Source organism: Branchiostoma belcheri, unplaced genomic scaffold (assembly GCF_001625305.1).
Source record: "Branchiostoma belcheri isolate BF01 breed outbred unplaced genomic scaffold, Haploidv18h27 scaffold29, whole genome shotgun sequence".
Taxonomy (NCBI): domain Eukaryota; kingdom Metazoa; phylum Chordata; class Leptocardii; order Amphioxiformes; family Branchiostomatidae; genus Branchiostoma; species Branchiostoma belcheri.
Genome location: NW_017803898.1, coordinates 1,057,837 through 1,072,725, shown reverse-complemented (window position 1 = coordinate 1,072,725; position 14,889 = coordinate 1,057,837). Strand labels below are relative to the sequence as shown.

Genomic DNA, 14,889 nt, shown 5'->3' with positions numbered 1-14,889 from the left:
TATATAAACACTTATAGCTGGAGTGTCCCCTTTGTCCATTTCTTTCATGATTTCTTGAAATGTATGGACTTATGGGCAGAGAATGAAAACACAGGCCACTCTCAATTTTGAAGAAATGTAGAATATCTGTTTGGATTTAAAAGTCAGGAACAGAAATACTGGTATGCCTTAAATTTTACATGTTAGCTTGATATTTCAGGTATAATAAAACATTTTCACTTTGCACCCAGTAAAAGTAAAGTTTTAAATTTTTCGTCCTGTTATGTTCCCTCGCAGGTTCATCCAGCAGAAGTTGGAGCGCGCCACGCCTGCGGAGAAGCAGATGGTGTTTAACGAGATCCTGAGCGCCGCGTACCAGCTCATGACCGACGTCTTCGGCAACTACGTCATCCAGAAGTTCTTCGAGTTCGGAACCCCGGAGCAGAAGAACGCGCTGGCACAGAAGATCCGTGGACACGTGCTGCCGCTGGCGCTACAGATGTACGGCTGCCGGGTTATACAGAAGGCTCTGGAGTGTATCCCACCTGATCTAAAGGTATTAAGCTATAAGTTGTTTAGACAAGGATGATATCTTCTCAACATTAAAAAGGGCCTTTTGATCTTTAAACCTGTACAATAGAACTGTTAGAAAATTATTAAAAATGCTAATGACAGAAGGCTCTGGAGTGTATCCCACCTGATCTAAAGGTATTAACATGTTTTGTTTAGACATGGATGTTTTTAAGTCTTGTTTTATATAGAAATAGTCAGCTAGCATAGAGAAGACTCAGATATAATACTGTGCAAATATAAGCTCAACAGTTCAGGGTTCACATATAGAAATTAGTAGACATTCTTTAAAAAATTCAAGTGATGCTGCTATGATTATTATTTGCTGTTGCATGAGAGTAGTGAACTGAACATCATTGCTGATAAACAGCATCTGAGCAGCTTCAAATTAACCCAGAAGTCAAAACAAACACACACTGAATCAGTGTGGTCTAATGTGTAAAGGTATCACAGAATGGAATAGATAATTTGAAAGACGGAAAAAGGTCTGATATTGTTTTGAAGTGCAAGGGAAAAACGTATGATCCTGCCTAAGATTCGAACCCAGAACCTTTTAGACACAACCATAAGGACATCTTTAGACGGGATTTGAACCCAGATCCTTGTTGCCAGCTATCCTAACCCATGTTTAGTTCTCCTTAGCCTGGGTACCATCCTACTTGTATACCGGGGCTCCCACACTCGCTTCCCTAAGAAGTAGTCTGGAAATGGTTAGATCTGAACAGTCTGGCTCGGTCAGATTTTGCCCGAGTGTGCTGATTGGTCCCTCCTGTCTTGTTCATTAGCCTAACGTCCTTCTCAGTATGTGGTGATGCTTATCTCCTGCCTGCTCAGCAGGTATCACTGACCAAGGAAGGAGTTGTTTATTTATCTTGGATGGAGTGTAGTAGCCATTGAGAGACACTGTTGTCATGATTTTGCTAACATTTGAAGTAACAGAGCCACAAAGAACATCTTGCTTAAAGAAAACTACAAGAAATTGTTGTACTCAAGGTAAATTTGTGGCTGTACTTGTCATACATAAGCAGCAACTTTTTTGCCCTTACCAAAACAGCACATGGCCATGTGGACTTTGTACTGATGGGTCATCTACTAGTGGAAGAGGCTCCGCCCAGCCCTCCCCATGTGGCCTACCTCATTATGTGATATCATCACCAAGCCAAATAGATACAAGCGTTTCCAGACTACTTCTTAGGGAAGCGAGTGTGGGAGCCCCGGCATACAAGTAGGATGGTACCCAGGCTAAGTTCTCCTACCAGGGAGGATTAGAACCCCAAACCTTTGTTACCAGCTCTCCTAACCCATGTTTAGTTCTCCTACCAGGGAGGATTAGAACCCCAAACCTTTGTTCCCAGCTATCCTAACCCATGTTTAGTTCTCCTACCAGGTGGAGCTGGTGAAAGAACTGGACGGCCACGTCCTGAAATGTGTGAAGGACCAGAACGGGAACCACGTGGTGCAGAAGTGCATCGAGTGTGTCGACCCCTCCGAGCTGCAGTTCATCATAGACGCCTTCCGCGGACAGGTACGCAGTTTATTTTTTTGATACAAATTTATACTGCAACTAGAATTAATAGGTATTATGAAGAAATTACTAGGTTTTATGAAGAAATTACTAGGTTTTGTGAAGAAAATTCTTGGTTTTGTGAAGAAATTACTAGGTTTTATGAAGAACATGGTGCTAATTTTATATGACGCAAAGCACCAACAGTAAAAAAAAATCTTTTTTTCTTTCACATCATCTTGTTTTGCTCTTTCTCTTCTTCTCAATGACTTGGACCAGACATCTGTCACCATGGTAACTGCTTCTGTAGCAGACACCCTGTTTGAGGGGCTGGTCACATTAAATTTATTATGAATGTGTTTAAGTAAGACTAAACAGAGCAGAAGTTTTTTTTTTAGGCTAGAACATGTGAAGGTAACATCATGCATTTCTGTGCAAATGCTACTTTTCTCTTATATTTCTAACAACTACTTGTTTCCCAAGGTGTTTGCACTTTTCTAGTATATTTCTAACAATTGTTTGTTCCTTTAGGTGTTTGCACTGTCGACCCATCCGTACGGCTGCCGTGTGATCCAGCGAATCCTGGAACACTGCACGGTGGAGCAGACCATCCCCATACTGGAGGAACTACATGAGAACACTGAGAGGCTTGTACAGGTGAGATTACAGACTAACTCACTCGCACACACATTCACACACACACTCTCACTCACACTTACACTCACTCACTCACTATCCTGGAGGAACTACATGAGAACACTGAGAGACTTGTACAGGTAAAACTTAACACCTGGAAAATCTTAATGTAGGATATTTCAAGGACTGCAAAACAGTATGCAAAATCTCTGGTTACTTTAGATTTAAAAACAGAATAGAAATGCAGCTAAGAATCAAAGAGTGTTCACAAGAAAACTGTTACTCAAGCTGGGTGGATTTTGAAAACTGTCAGACATTTCAAGTAGCATCCACTACCTTTCATCAGTGACTGTGAACAGTGGATGCTACTTAAAATGTCTGACAGTTCTCAAAAACTGTCCAATTGCTTGAGTAACTGTTTTCTTGTGTATCTTATTACCTGGATGTCTAACCTTCGTCAGCATATCAAAGAAAGTTTATTAAGGATTGTTTCTGTTGTTTCCAGGACCAGTATGGTAACTACGTGATCCAACATGTTCTGGAGCACGGGCGCCCCGAGGACAAGAGTAAGATCGTGAACGAACTGAGGGGGAAAGTTCTGGCCCTGTCCCAGCACAAGTTTGCCAGGTGAGTTGTAGTCAAGCTTTAACATTCAGGACTTCATAGAGTTAGATAGAAACTGTTTTAACCAGTGAGAAGCAAACACCAACAAGTGGACATTCTGAACACTGTTTAAAGGGATGTAAAGCTACTGTGTTACAGTGAAGAGGGGTTATACCAGCCATAGACCATACAGGATACAGAGAGACCTAATTTGCTATACAGGAACTGAGGAGAGACTTCAGTGTCTTGAGTTTGCAGTTGAAACAACTGTAGTAACTTCATACAAGCTCATGTTCATTGTGTTATCCTTTACCACAAAAACTGCTAACATAAATCCATAGCTATGATTTCACCAGCTAGAATACTTCAGTGCAGTTCTACTCTATACGTTAGTCTGTGGTCGAAATACTTTTTCAGTGTCTTGTGCAATATTGCAGAATGTCAAAATTTTATCTTAACATTTGGGCAAAACTGCAGCTACAGTATATCCATGGAGGCTGACACCATTGAGCCAATAGCCTGATTTTTCAGTTTGAAAAACTGCAGGTTGCTTAAATTGTCTGTAGAATGCAGGCTGCATGTGGGTATTTCTGACACTGTTATTCCTGACTCGTTTGTGTTCTCTGTGTAGTAACGTGGTGGAGAAGTGCGTGTCCCACTCGTCCCGTGCAGAGCGCGCCATGCTGATCGACGAGGTCTGCTCCTACAACGATGGGCCACACAGTGCCTTATACACCATGATGAAGGTATTAAACTGTTAGAGATTTTGTATGCTATGTACTAGTATCTTAATGATTGCTTCTGCATGTTTCTCTCTCTCCCTCTCTGCCTCTCTCTCCCTCTCTCTCCCTCTCTCCTTCTCCCTCTCTCCCTCCCTCCCTCTCTCCCTCTCTCTCTCTCCCTCCCCTCTCTCTCTCCCTCCCTCTCTGACATTTTCAAGCGTGCTAGGCTGACCGACTTTTGTTTGTTGTTTTTAGGACCAGTTTGCATACTACGTGGTACAGAAGATGATAGACGTGGCGGAGCCTCAGCAGCGTAAGATCCTGATGCACAAGATCCGGCCTCACATCGCGACCCTGCGCAAGTACACCTACGGCAAGCACATCCTGGCCAAGCTGGAGAAATATTTCATGAAGAACAGCGGAGACCTGGGCCTCATCCCTTGCCCTCCCAACGGAACCTTGTAAACAACAACATAAACAAATAAACAACACGGCCCTGAAGTCACTAAACACAACACAACAACGTTTCCAAACACCCCAAACATGTTTAGCACAAACAACATGACCGAATAATGTTGTGTGGGCGACATGGCAACAAAAGGTTTTAGTTCCAACAACTTCCATCGACTGAAATCTCTTGAGCAGGGTTGTCTCTTTCTTTGGAAAGGTTTTTCCTACATGTAGCGCTGAAGTGGAGGACGTAAAAGTTGTACTTTTAAGGTTTCTACACGGGAAACCTGGAAGAAGCTCTCGAGGTGTGCACAGAAGCACGGCTCCGTAATGTCGTTAGAAATCAGTAGTTGAGGCAGCAGAAGGTTGGATGATGCTAGTTTTTTTGACAGAACTGTCAAGTCAGTGCAGCAGCAGCAGAAACGGCAAGGAAAGCAGTTTAAACACGTCTGAATACTTAAGAAAAAAAGCGTCAGCTTTAAGGAGAGAAAGAAGCAGGGCAAGTTTTAATCTGTGTGAAACAAAACGTTCCTTTGCTACAGGATTTGCCTTCCCAGAGGGCCATGGGAACACAGGGAATTCTGGGAAAGCATATGCAGCAGACATTAAGCAGTGGTTTGTCGACTAAACCAAGTCCAAAATTCTGTTTCTTAAAAGTGAGCTTTTCTTGTGGTTTATTCTTTCTCGAGTGCTCACGTCAAACCGAAAGAAACATCTGTGCCAAAAGTTGACTGTCTCCAGCGAAACGTTAAAGAATGATTCTTTCCCGACACTTCTTTTTGTGTCCTGGTCTTCCAAAACTAAAAAAAACATGAGTGTGAACTAAAGGAGCAGTCTAGAAACAACAAGTCGATCTACCACTAGTATTGTACGGGCCGTTTGGTTAGATCACTGTGTATTGTCATGCTGCATGTGTTTTCCCAAAATCTGTTAAAAATCAAGAAACCCTGTAAGTTTTGGACCCCTTTTGGGAAAGGCATCCCTCGTGTACTTACTTACTACCGTGTTTGTACTAGTTTTGTCCCAAACTGTCGCTGTTTCTGTAGCTGTATAATTACTTGTTCTTTTTCGACTGGAAATTTTGTGTAACGTGGTCCCTGTATGCTTCCATGAATTGATCCACAGTACATATGTACATACACATTTGTAAGTGCAGTCGGATGATTTTGGTAGACAATTTTTCCTGGGTCCTGTAGTAGTGTACAGTAGTTAAAAGACGTGGCTTGTCCCTCGGTGCTACTGTTGACTCGCAACAAGAACGTTTTGGTGTTTTTTTTTTTTGTTTTTCTTTCTTTTGTAATAACCTCTTTTAGACTGAACGAGATCTACTCAGTGTACATAACGAATAATACGAACTCCTGTACCAAAATCTGTGACTACAAATTTTTTCTGGACTTGTACGTTATAATACTACTGGACAAAAAAACCTTGCGCCCGGTGTTTTTTGGGCTACTTTGGGTGTACAGTCACTCTAGAGCTGGCGTTGTATAGCGAGGTATGTATATTTGAATTCGCCACGTGTACATGTTCGTACGTTTTTTCTGGACAGGCCAGCTTTCCTCTTTGCGGGGAAAATATACATAAAATCTACGATGCTTCCAATCACTCCAGGCTGAACTATTGTACATGTATTTATGGGCCATTTTCCGAAAACTGGATGTTGGTTATAAAAAGAAAAATAACGCTCCGCTTTTGTGCGTGGACAGGACCAGAAAACGTGGGTTTGATTCCCAAACGTTGTCTTGCATGCCTTGATGTGCATTTTACCTCCTCGTGGTGTTTGTGAAGATGTCTTTTTGGGGTTTATATTCGGAGTTTAGGAGTGAGAAACTAATACCAAGTATTTGTGTGAAAACTGTTAATACTTAACATGGTAAAAATGTAGCTATAGTCATGTGTAACAATGGTTATGTACACACTTTTTTCATTTCGTGTAACTTTTATATCTACATATATACAGTCGCATTTTGTACCTGTAGATTGCTACCGCCAGATATGCCTAGGTTTATATTTTCGTGGAATGATATACATATATTATGATACATATTTTATTGTAATATCAATAGTAGTTTGTGAAGAAGGCATAGTTGATTGCAACTTTAAATTGTACATTGTACATTTGTAAATGTGATGCTAGGCAATGAGTTTTATTCGCCCCCCACCCCCTTTTTTGCCCATGTACAAACCAGTGAACAAACGTACAGACACATGCACATAGTTTGTCAAAAGTGTACATTAATTTTGCCTGTATGATGAATAGATTGGGTCTTTGTACTAAAGGAGGATAGCAAATTTCATACTCAACAAAAAAAACAGAATAGCTTCTTGCCTTGTATGTTGATACTTGCACCATCGTTGAAAAAAAAATGGAAGTCAAATTTGAAAATCCACCTTAATAATTGCACGGTATAACTTGATATTTAACTTGTTAATATTGTGATTACTGCTACTAACTGTAGTTGAATGTTTTGTACTTTGGTAAACGTGACTAAAAAATCATGTATAATGAAATAGAGTGTAGAAATGGGTTAGAAAGTTGGCAATGTTACTGTTGTTGGTATTGCTTGCCTTCCTGGCAACGATAGTGACAATATTCGGTACATTGAAAACTTGAATCTTGGGTACCTAGGCCTTTTACTGTAAAAGCCAAATTTTGATGAGTTTTAAAGCTGAGGAAAAAAAAACTTAAAACGTCGAATAATAACGGAAACTAGCGATTGATTTCTAAGTGTGGTACGTAGATGACAAAGAAGGTTAAATTAGGTTTTCGTTTAGCTAAAGTTTTCATTGCTATTTTTTTTCTTTTCCAAAAAAACGACTGAACAATCGGAAGATTAAGAAATTGCTTTGGTGTAATAATACCCTCCGACAAGTATATAAAGGGTAGTTGTTTTGGCTTGTTTTTTTGACATTATTTTAGGCCCTAGGTACGTTTGATAAAGGTTCTGAGGGAATAGTAGGGATGTAGCATTTTGTATGGTAGTGTTAGTATGTGCAGTATATACATATAATGTGGGCCTGATCTGTACATGCTGTATATGGATAAAATACAACTAGAGCCCCAAGGACCTGTATGTGTATCAATTAAAAAATCATTGGTGTTTTGCAAACTATCAACCAGTGTGTCTGTTTCCTTTCTGGTATCAAGTAGTAGTTGATTGGATTGTGCATGTTTGCTGAAGTTGAATACTATTGCAGGGTGTGGGAGTATTGTTTTGGGTGGATTTGCGTGTATGTGGACAGAGTAGGTTGATAGCACATGGGTGGGAAAGATTGGCTGGCAGAATGATGGGTGGAAAGGTCAGACATGGAAATGGGCCAGGTGCCAGCAAGAATTAGTGGTCGACATTGGGGGGAATTCAGGAGGCCGAGGTTTGCATTTGTAACTCTCCAACATTGCAGTTTCTATTCTACAAAGCCATTCAACATTTTGGATTCTCCAGGTCTTCAAATTATAAGATTATTTGGTAGTTGGAACCATGTAATTTAAAAAAATGCTTTACATAGTGTGATAGTTGTATGCATGTAGAATATAGAGTTTTAATTCTACAATCTGAGAATGAATAAAAGAAGGTAAGAATTAATCTCCAAGCAGATCTTTTGGTGGGGGAAATGGATACAGAGTGGCCAATTTGACACTGTCTTACCCCCACCAAAAGATCTGCTTGGGGATTAGGTAAGAATGACCAAGTAATGTTATAACTAAAAAGAGAAATTGGGCATAGATGGTGCAAAAGTTTGAGACAGAGCAAAAGATATTGATGGTTAGAAATGTAAAGTAGAAAAACTAGTAATTAAAGAAAAAAAGGCAAAAATTCAATGCTGCGTTGGCCGGGAATCGAACCCGGATCTACTGCTTGGAAGGCAACAATGCTGACCATTACACCACCAACGCTCGCTTGGAATCCAGGGTAAATTTTAAGGCTATGACCCTTACCTTAATTACGTGACGTCACGTTGCGAGGTGACGCAGTATTTGTATGTAAAGTTTGAGTCAAGTTCTAGTAAAAAGACGAGTTTTGTGGATAGATAATTATGCTTATTTGACTTTGAGACGTTTTTTGGTTGATGAAAAAATTTGGGTCGGCGGAAAGAAGGGAAATTTGGTGCTGATGACGTCAGCGAGGTCAGGCCAGCGTCACGTGACGTGGGAGCGGGAGCGAGGCACATGTCTGGTCCGCCATTGTTCTGTGATCCACTCCCTTCGTAACACTTCCCCTTTCCCAGGATTTTCCGACGCTCCAACGCCGCTAGCCCACCGCAGGACACTTCTTTACAGACTAGAGACTTTTTCTGTTGGGAAACTTGGAGGATTCAGGGGGATTTAGACGGCGTTTTCGTACGATGTCTGCCAGCGTCGATCAGGTATGTATGTGTCATGGCGGCCGTCGATATGGCCGTGTCCTTTTTTCTGTCTCCCTGCGTTGCCAGATAGTTTTTTCCCACGTATTTCCGCAAGAACCACTAACAGCCCGTTGTGCTCTTTCTTTCCCCTCTCAACCGACGTGCTGTCAACCACAGAGGCCCAAATCACAAGGAAATAAAGGTGAGAACTCACTTTTTTTACCGCCGTATTTTTCTGACGTCTGCGTGGTAGCTTCCTGGTAGTGACGAAAATTACGTCTGCGTTTCAGGTTTTGTTTAATCAAAATCTCCCCCTTTTTGTCTCCTCTTTAACGACAGTTGCACAGAATGGACCCGTGAATCCGAAGGAGAGTGGCAAAGGCGAGGAATTCGAGCCTTACCTTCACAACAACCAAACTGGACAGGTAGGTTTTGCCCGGTAATTCGGCGTGACCAGTGCCGGTAGCTGCCCGGGCCAACTCAGCTTTCCGGCCCGGTAAAACTATGCGGACCCTCCCGCCCAAACAACTGTTGGATTTCCATCCATAATTCATCACAAATAACCTCAGTTTTACTCAATTTTTACACATATTTACGTTCAGTTGTAAGCGGATGCCCTTATGTAGAAATTTTTATGAAAAATAGCACCTAAAACTTACCATACTTGTAACTTTTTAGACTAAACTTTACGAAAATGATCGTCAGATATTGACCCACAACTGTTGGATTCCCATTCATAATTCATAAAAAATAACCTCTTTTTTACCCAATTTTTTCCTATTTTTTTACTTTGATTATTGCACGAATACGTTTATGTAGGAAATTTGGTGAAAAATAGCACCTGAAACTTCACTTACATAACTCCAAGTTTTTACCATACTTGTAACTTTTTAGACTAAACTTTACGAAAAGAATTGACAGATTTACCCTTAAATGTTGAGCTTATTTGAAATCTTTCCAACTTATGAAATTCAAATAACCCAACCATAATTTCATGATGATGACGTTTCTGCTTTTGAGTCATCTTTGACAAAATAAAATCCCCTTGTTGTACGCGAATTTGCAAATTATTTTACAGTACTATGTCAACAAGTTGTTTTAAGCTTTAACATCCACATATTAAAATCTCATTTATGTTGTAGTTATTTTACAAACATTTTACTTTGCTATTATGACCACATTTATAAAACAAAATTGCAGAATTCACATCCCACGACTTCTAAAAGTTAGTCATAGAAAGGAAGTGGCTAACTTTGGGGAGGGGGGCACATATTTTGCCTGCAGACAACTAGTAATTACTTACATCAAATTAGTTTGAACAATACTTTTTTACTATATAGGTTACCAAAAGTTCCCAGACAATAATCAGTGAGGCATGCATACACAAACATAGTAAAATGAAATAGATTTTGTACATCCTTGATATATCATTAAATGCCATGTGTTATTTAAAATAAAAAATCTTGAATATGTGAATTTGAAAACAATGCCAGTTATAAGCAACAGCAATCCTGGTTTTCAGTTGTTGTTTTTTTTTCATGAAAGTGAGAAAGCTTATAGAAATTAAAGAAGTTAGGTACAAGTTTCAGTTCTTGAATCATCTATGCAACACAGACTAACAAAATCATAAAGCTTTACTTTCTCAAAGTTTTAGGTTATCGCTTTGTTTCATTCCCAAACAAACGATGCATCAATACATGTATCATTTACAAACAACTTGAAAGCAAGTTGGTTGATTGAACCTTGAAGTCTCAGACCAATAATTTTGCCTGATGTTTATAAACTATGAGTGCATGACTGGAGTTGCATAAACTATTATACATGCAGATTCAAATATTCCTGGCTATCACTGAGTTTAACACTCCAATATGATAAACAACACTAGTGAGATGGGTGCAAGCATTTAACAAGCACATTTTGACACAATTTTTCAGTAACCATATGGGAAAGGCCCTTTGTGGCATGAATTGTTAGGCTTACTAAGTGTTTTAAACTTCCTTTTTTGCTCCTAGAAACCCAAATTTGTGTTCCAGTTCAAGTTTTGTGAACGAAGTTCTTCTGGTTGTCGAAAAACGTCAAAACTTTCAAGGGTTACTGGCATAAATTAGTAATTTTGTCACAGACTGTCAAAGCCCGGATATGTATATATGATGTATGCATGTATGTACTGTTAATTTTGCAACAGCGGCGTCATTTAAATATGTGGCTGACATTTTGAAACTCAACACATACATATGCAGAAAGGTTATATAACTTGTAACAAGGTAAAATATTCAGCATTGAACACTATTATCAGTACAAGAAAGTCATCAACATACTGTGACGTTTTGCCTATTTTTCATGCCTAATACGTTCCTAATCAAATTATTCTGTACTTAAAAGTCCACTCACATCTGGAATCAGGCTGTTTGAATGAGCAAGCTGTGAAAAATGGTGAGATTGAAGTGATATGAACGTTAGGGGCCAACGACTGTAAATTCATTTACTTACGTGGGGGTTATATTTTACAGTGAGGTAGAAAAGGACATTTTTACGATGTTTTAAATTTGCAGGTGAAACAATTCTATAGTAAGTACACTGAAATGATACATTTAAAAGTATAAACATGTTTGGTGTGTCATGAAATGATGAATTTACAGTGTAGAGGCCACTGAAAAAGTTTTAAGACTTCAGAGTATTCTGGCTAGAATAAGTCTGAATTGATCAATATAATTGCGCCCAATCTAAAAGGTAAATACTTGTACCTGGTATTGCGATGACGTGTCCCAAAGAATGTGCGATCGACTGGACTTTGGCCCTGTATATACCCGTGTTTACAAAACACAAGATAACGGCAACACCTGCCACACCTTGCCTTTGGTACGGTCCAAAGTCTGGCCTTTTGTACCTGATAATATGAGAGCTCAGTGCAAAAATGTCGGCCAAAGTCTGGGGTCTTCCTAGAAATGCAGGGAGATTTTAGAACGTTTTGTATGCAGCAAAGTAGTGCAGGACTTGAAAAGAAACTGGGATGGCATGCTCTGTTGCTTTTTTTCCTAGGGATTTTATGTCAATGTCTAATTTTTTTAACTCTCCCAAAACGCAGAAACCTTGGATTAAAACACTTTACAGGGTCTAATCAATTTAGGACTATATGACAATATGAACAGGACTATATGAACCGAAATCTTTTACATGAGCATATGAGATACATGAAGTACAGTAGGTTTTTTTGTATGACAAATCCAATACCATGAACTAAACTTGAGCTTCACAACATAAAATTTCAGGTATTGTTACATAATCTGGTAACTGCTTGAACTAAGTTGAATAGAAATTCACCGTGACTTGCATACTAGCTTCTCCATATTACAAGTTTACTATAATCTATCTTTTTTTAGGAGTGAGATGTTGAAATTAATAGGTGCGAGGATGGTATTTTAACACCTGGGTGGATGATTATGTATGCAGTTTGATAGGAAAGTACTCAGAGTTATTAGTGCACCAGACGGCGCACTGTCATTAGAAAGTTTCTATAAGTATAACATGAGAGAAGTTCTTAATTATATTGAAGAGGCCAGTGTTGGGAAGGGGGGTTCTATATATTTTTACATATAATAGAAGCTTCTTCTTTTTTTAATAGAAAAAGGTACACATATTTACTTGAATGGAATAAAATGGAGGAATATGTTTCTACCATTTTTAAAATCTATCTTTTTTTAAATAAGTTTTTGAATTATTTTTTATACAAAGTATGACATTCAGAATGAACATCTGAATTATGTATAGTTTTAATCTTATTATGTGTTCTCTTTTATGTGAAATTGTTATGAAATAAAACAGTTTGGGATTAAAAAAAAATCCCCCTGGGCCCCCCTGCACTATGATGCTGAGTGAAACCTCCTTTGGTGTAATACAGTCTGGAGTATGGCACAAGAACACTCACAGCTCATACTACAGCTGATCCTCTCACATCAAGCTATCTCTAGGACTCTTCTTGTATCCTGTGTGTAATAATATACAGAACAGGGTGGCAAGTAGCCTCCGTAGCAGGCTTATAGAACTGAAGGTTTTGGTGGTCTTCGGCTGTTTTCTGATTAGCTCAGTTCTAAAAACGGAGGTAATTCAACCAGGCTGGCTATGTTGTCTACATGCAATCAGAAAATAGCACAAAAAAAGCTCCCGAAGACCCCGAAACCCCCCAGTTGTTGGCATGCTATGGAGGCTAGTGGCAAGGTGGTCTTTGTGGGTAGCATAAATGACTTGAGAATCTAAAGGTTTGGGGTTCAAATCCCTGACAGGCCCCAGTGTTTTGCCCTTGGGGGATTTTTTTTCTGTGCACCTAAAATTTTTGGGTTAGGGCACCAGTGCTCATGTTCGGAAAATAGATTTCAGGCCCTGTATCAGTGTATGTGTGTTTTGCAATGTATTGTGGGAGCCCATGTTCAGTGTTTTGTCAGCTTTATTGTCAAAACACACCTGGATGGCAAGAAGTACTCTGTCCTTTCTAGTTGCTAGGCAACTAGTGACCTTTCAGGACTGTTCCAAAAAGTGGTCAAGGGGAGGGGGATACAAAGCTGGGAAAGAGATGACAGTTTTTTGTAAAATCTAGGTACACGTCCAAAGTACTAAATGTACTTAATGAAATAAAATTACACTGAAGTACATTTATATAGACTTGTTTTGTTATGGAAAACATGAAAATTTAGGCCTTAGTGCAAATCTATTTGTCCTACTTTTTGCTCATTAGTATGCTTCATTATAGTAATTAGGAGCTATTTACTACGAGCTAGGTGCCAGTAGGGAAAATGCATTAAAGGAAATGGAGAAACTTACAATAATTAAAATCTGCAAAAAAAAAGTTTCAAAGACTTCCAGAAATTCTAAAGATTGATGAAAAATCAGCAGTTTTTAATTAAATGCTAAGAGAAAACCCTAAATGTAAACATTTTTGTAGATATGCTAGGATTTGGAGGAGAGGGGAGCACCCTTGCTTCATTGTTTGGGGAGAAACTTGACACTTAGCAGAATTCTGCAATCACTGATTTGTTGTTGCCCTTAGTGACTGTGTGTTGTTTGTGTGCAGGCCTACGCAGGATCATTGAAAAAATCAGCAACTTTTCATGAAATGCTAAGAAAAAACCCTAAATTCTAACATTTTGGGAGATGTGCTAGGATTTTGAGGAGAGGGAGCTTCATTTTTTGGGGAGAAACTTGACAGAATTCTGCATTTTGTTGTTGCCCTACCTGACTGTGTGTTGTTTGTCTTTAGGCCTACGCAGGATCCACGCCGATGGCTCACGGCACCTCGATGTCGGACCCGTACATGCCCAGCTACTACCCCTCCATGTCCTTCCCGTACCTCAGCAGTACGGAGTGGTCCACGGGAGACCCCATGTCCTTCGGCTGGCCCAACGGTGGAGACCAGCAGCACTACGGACAGGACGCCATGTTCCCGCCGACTGGGAATGCCCTGGGGAGCACGCCGCCGTACTTTAACCAGACTGGGTTCAGCTTCTTTCCCCAACCGGTTGGTGGGACGGACTGGGGCAGCTCCGGGTGGCCCCAGGGATCGGGACAGAACCAAAGTGCCAGCGGGGGTGGCAGCCAGGCCCAGACTGCGTATGACTATTACCAACCCCCCGTGTCCGAGTTACAATGGACCCAACCCCTACCAGAGTAACGGACCAACGGACGTACCAACTAACAAGGCTCCCGGACACGGCATGAAGTCGGTAGACAAGGCTGACTGGACTTACCTCGGAGGCTCAGACACAAGGCACAATCAGGCTCCGCAGGGAGTCAGAACGGGAATAAGGCTGGACACGGGGATGCTACGGCCGCTAGCTCGGCCGCCAAGACCAACGGGACGTCAGCTACCACCACCACGGCGCCGTCTAAACCGGTCTCGTGGGCCTCCATCGCGAGCAAGCCCGCCATCCCGCAGCCGAAAGCGAAACCTAAGACTGCGGGCGGGACGTCCGGGGCGGTCATGCCGCCTCCGCCCATCAAACACAACATGGACATTGGAACCTGGGACGGCAAAAATGTTCCAAAGAAGCCCCCACCCCCTCAGCAGGCACCCCCGCCCCCTCCGGCATG

At 40.6% G+C, this 14,889-nt stretch overlaps 2 protein-coding genes and 1 non-coding gene across 17 annotated transcripts in view; 2 read left to right on the top strand and 1 right to left on the bottom strand.

Annotated features, from left to right (window-relative positions):
- LOC109473002 (pumilio homolog 2-like) overlaps positions 1–7,581 on the top strand; it is a 31,123-nt gene extending 23,542 nt beyond the window's left edge. For 10 of the 15 annotated variants that reach the window (XM_019772877.1, XM_019772875.1, XM_019772873.1 and 7 more), the window contains 6 exons: positions 277–535; positions 1,925–2,074; positions 2,585–2,710; positions 3,195–3,316; positions 3,924–4,038; positions 4,270–7,581. In XM_019772877.1, coding sequence (XP_019628436.1) covers positions 277–535; positions 1,925–2,074; positions 2,585–2,710; positions 3,195–3,316; positions 3,924–4,038; positions 4,270–4,479 — 982 coding nt within the window. In that variant the 3' untranslated portion in view covers positions 4,480–7,581. Of the gene's footprint in view, positions 1–276; positions 536–1,796; positions 2,075–2,584; positions 2,711–3,194; positions 3,317–3,923; positions 4,039–4,269 lie in introns of those variants that run through there. The other 5 variants (XM_019772886.1, XM_019772879.1, XM_019772874.1 and 2 more) reach the window with 3 other exon arrangements.
- Positions 7,582–8,287: 706 nt separating this feature from the next.
- Trnag-ucc lies at positions 8,288–8,359 on the bottom strand. Its single transcript has one exon. It is a non-coding gene; the product is annotated as a tRNA-Gly (tRNA).
- Positions 8,360–8,585: 226 nt separating this feature from the next.
- Positions 8,586–14,889, top strand: part of LOC109472910 (YTH domain-containing family protein 3-like) — a 7,315-nt gene continuing 1,011 nt past the window's right edge. Inside the window, 6 exon segments of the mRNA XM_019772776.1 lie at positions 8,586–8,829; positions 8,986–9,010; positions 9,148–9,233; positions 14,060–14,437; positions 14,439–14,559; positions 14,562–14,884. Of these exon segments, the coding sequence (XP_019628335.1) occupies positions 8,809–8,829; positions 8,986–9,010; positions 9,148–9,233; positions 14,060–14,437; positions 14,439–14,559; positions 14,562–14,884 (954 nt within the window). The 5' untranslated portion in view covers positions 8,586–8,808.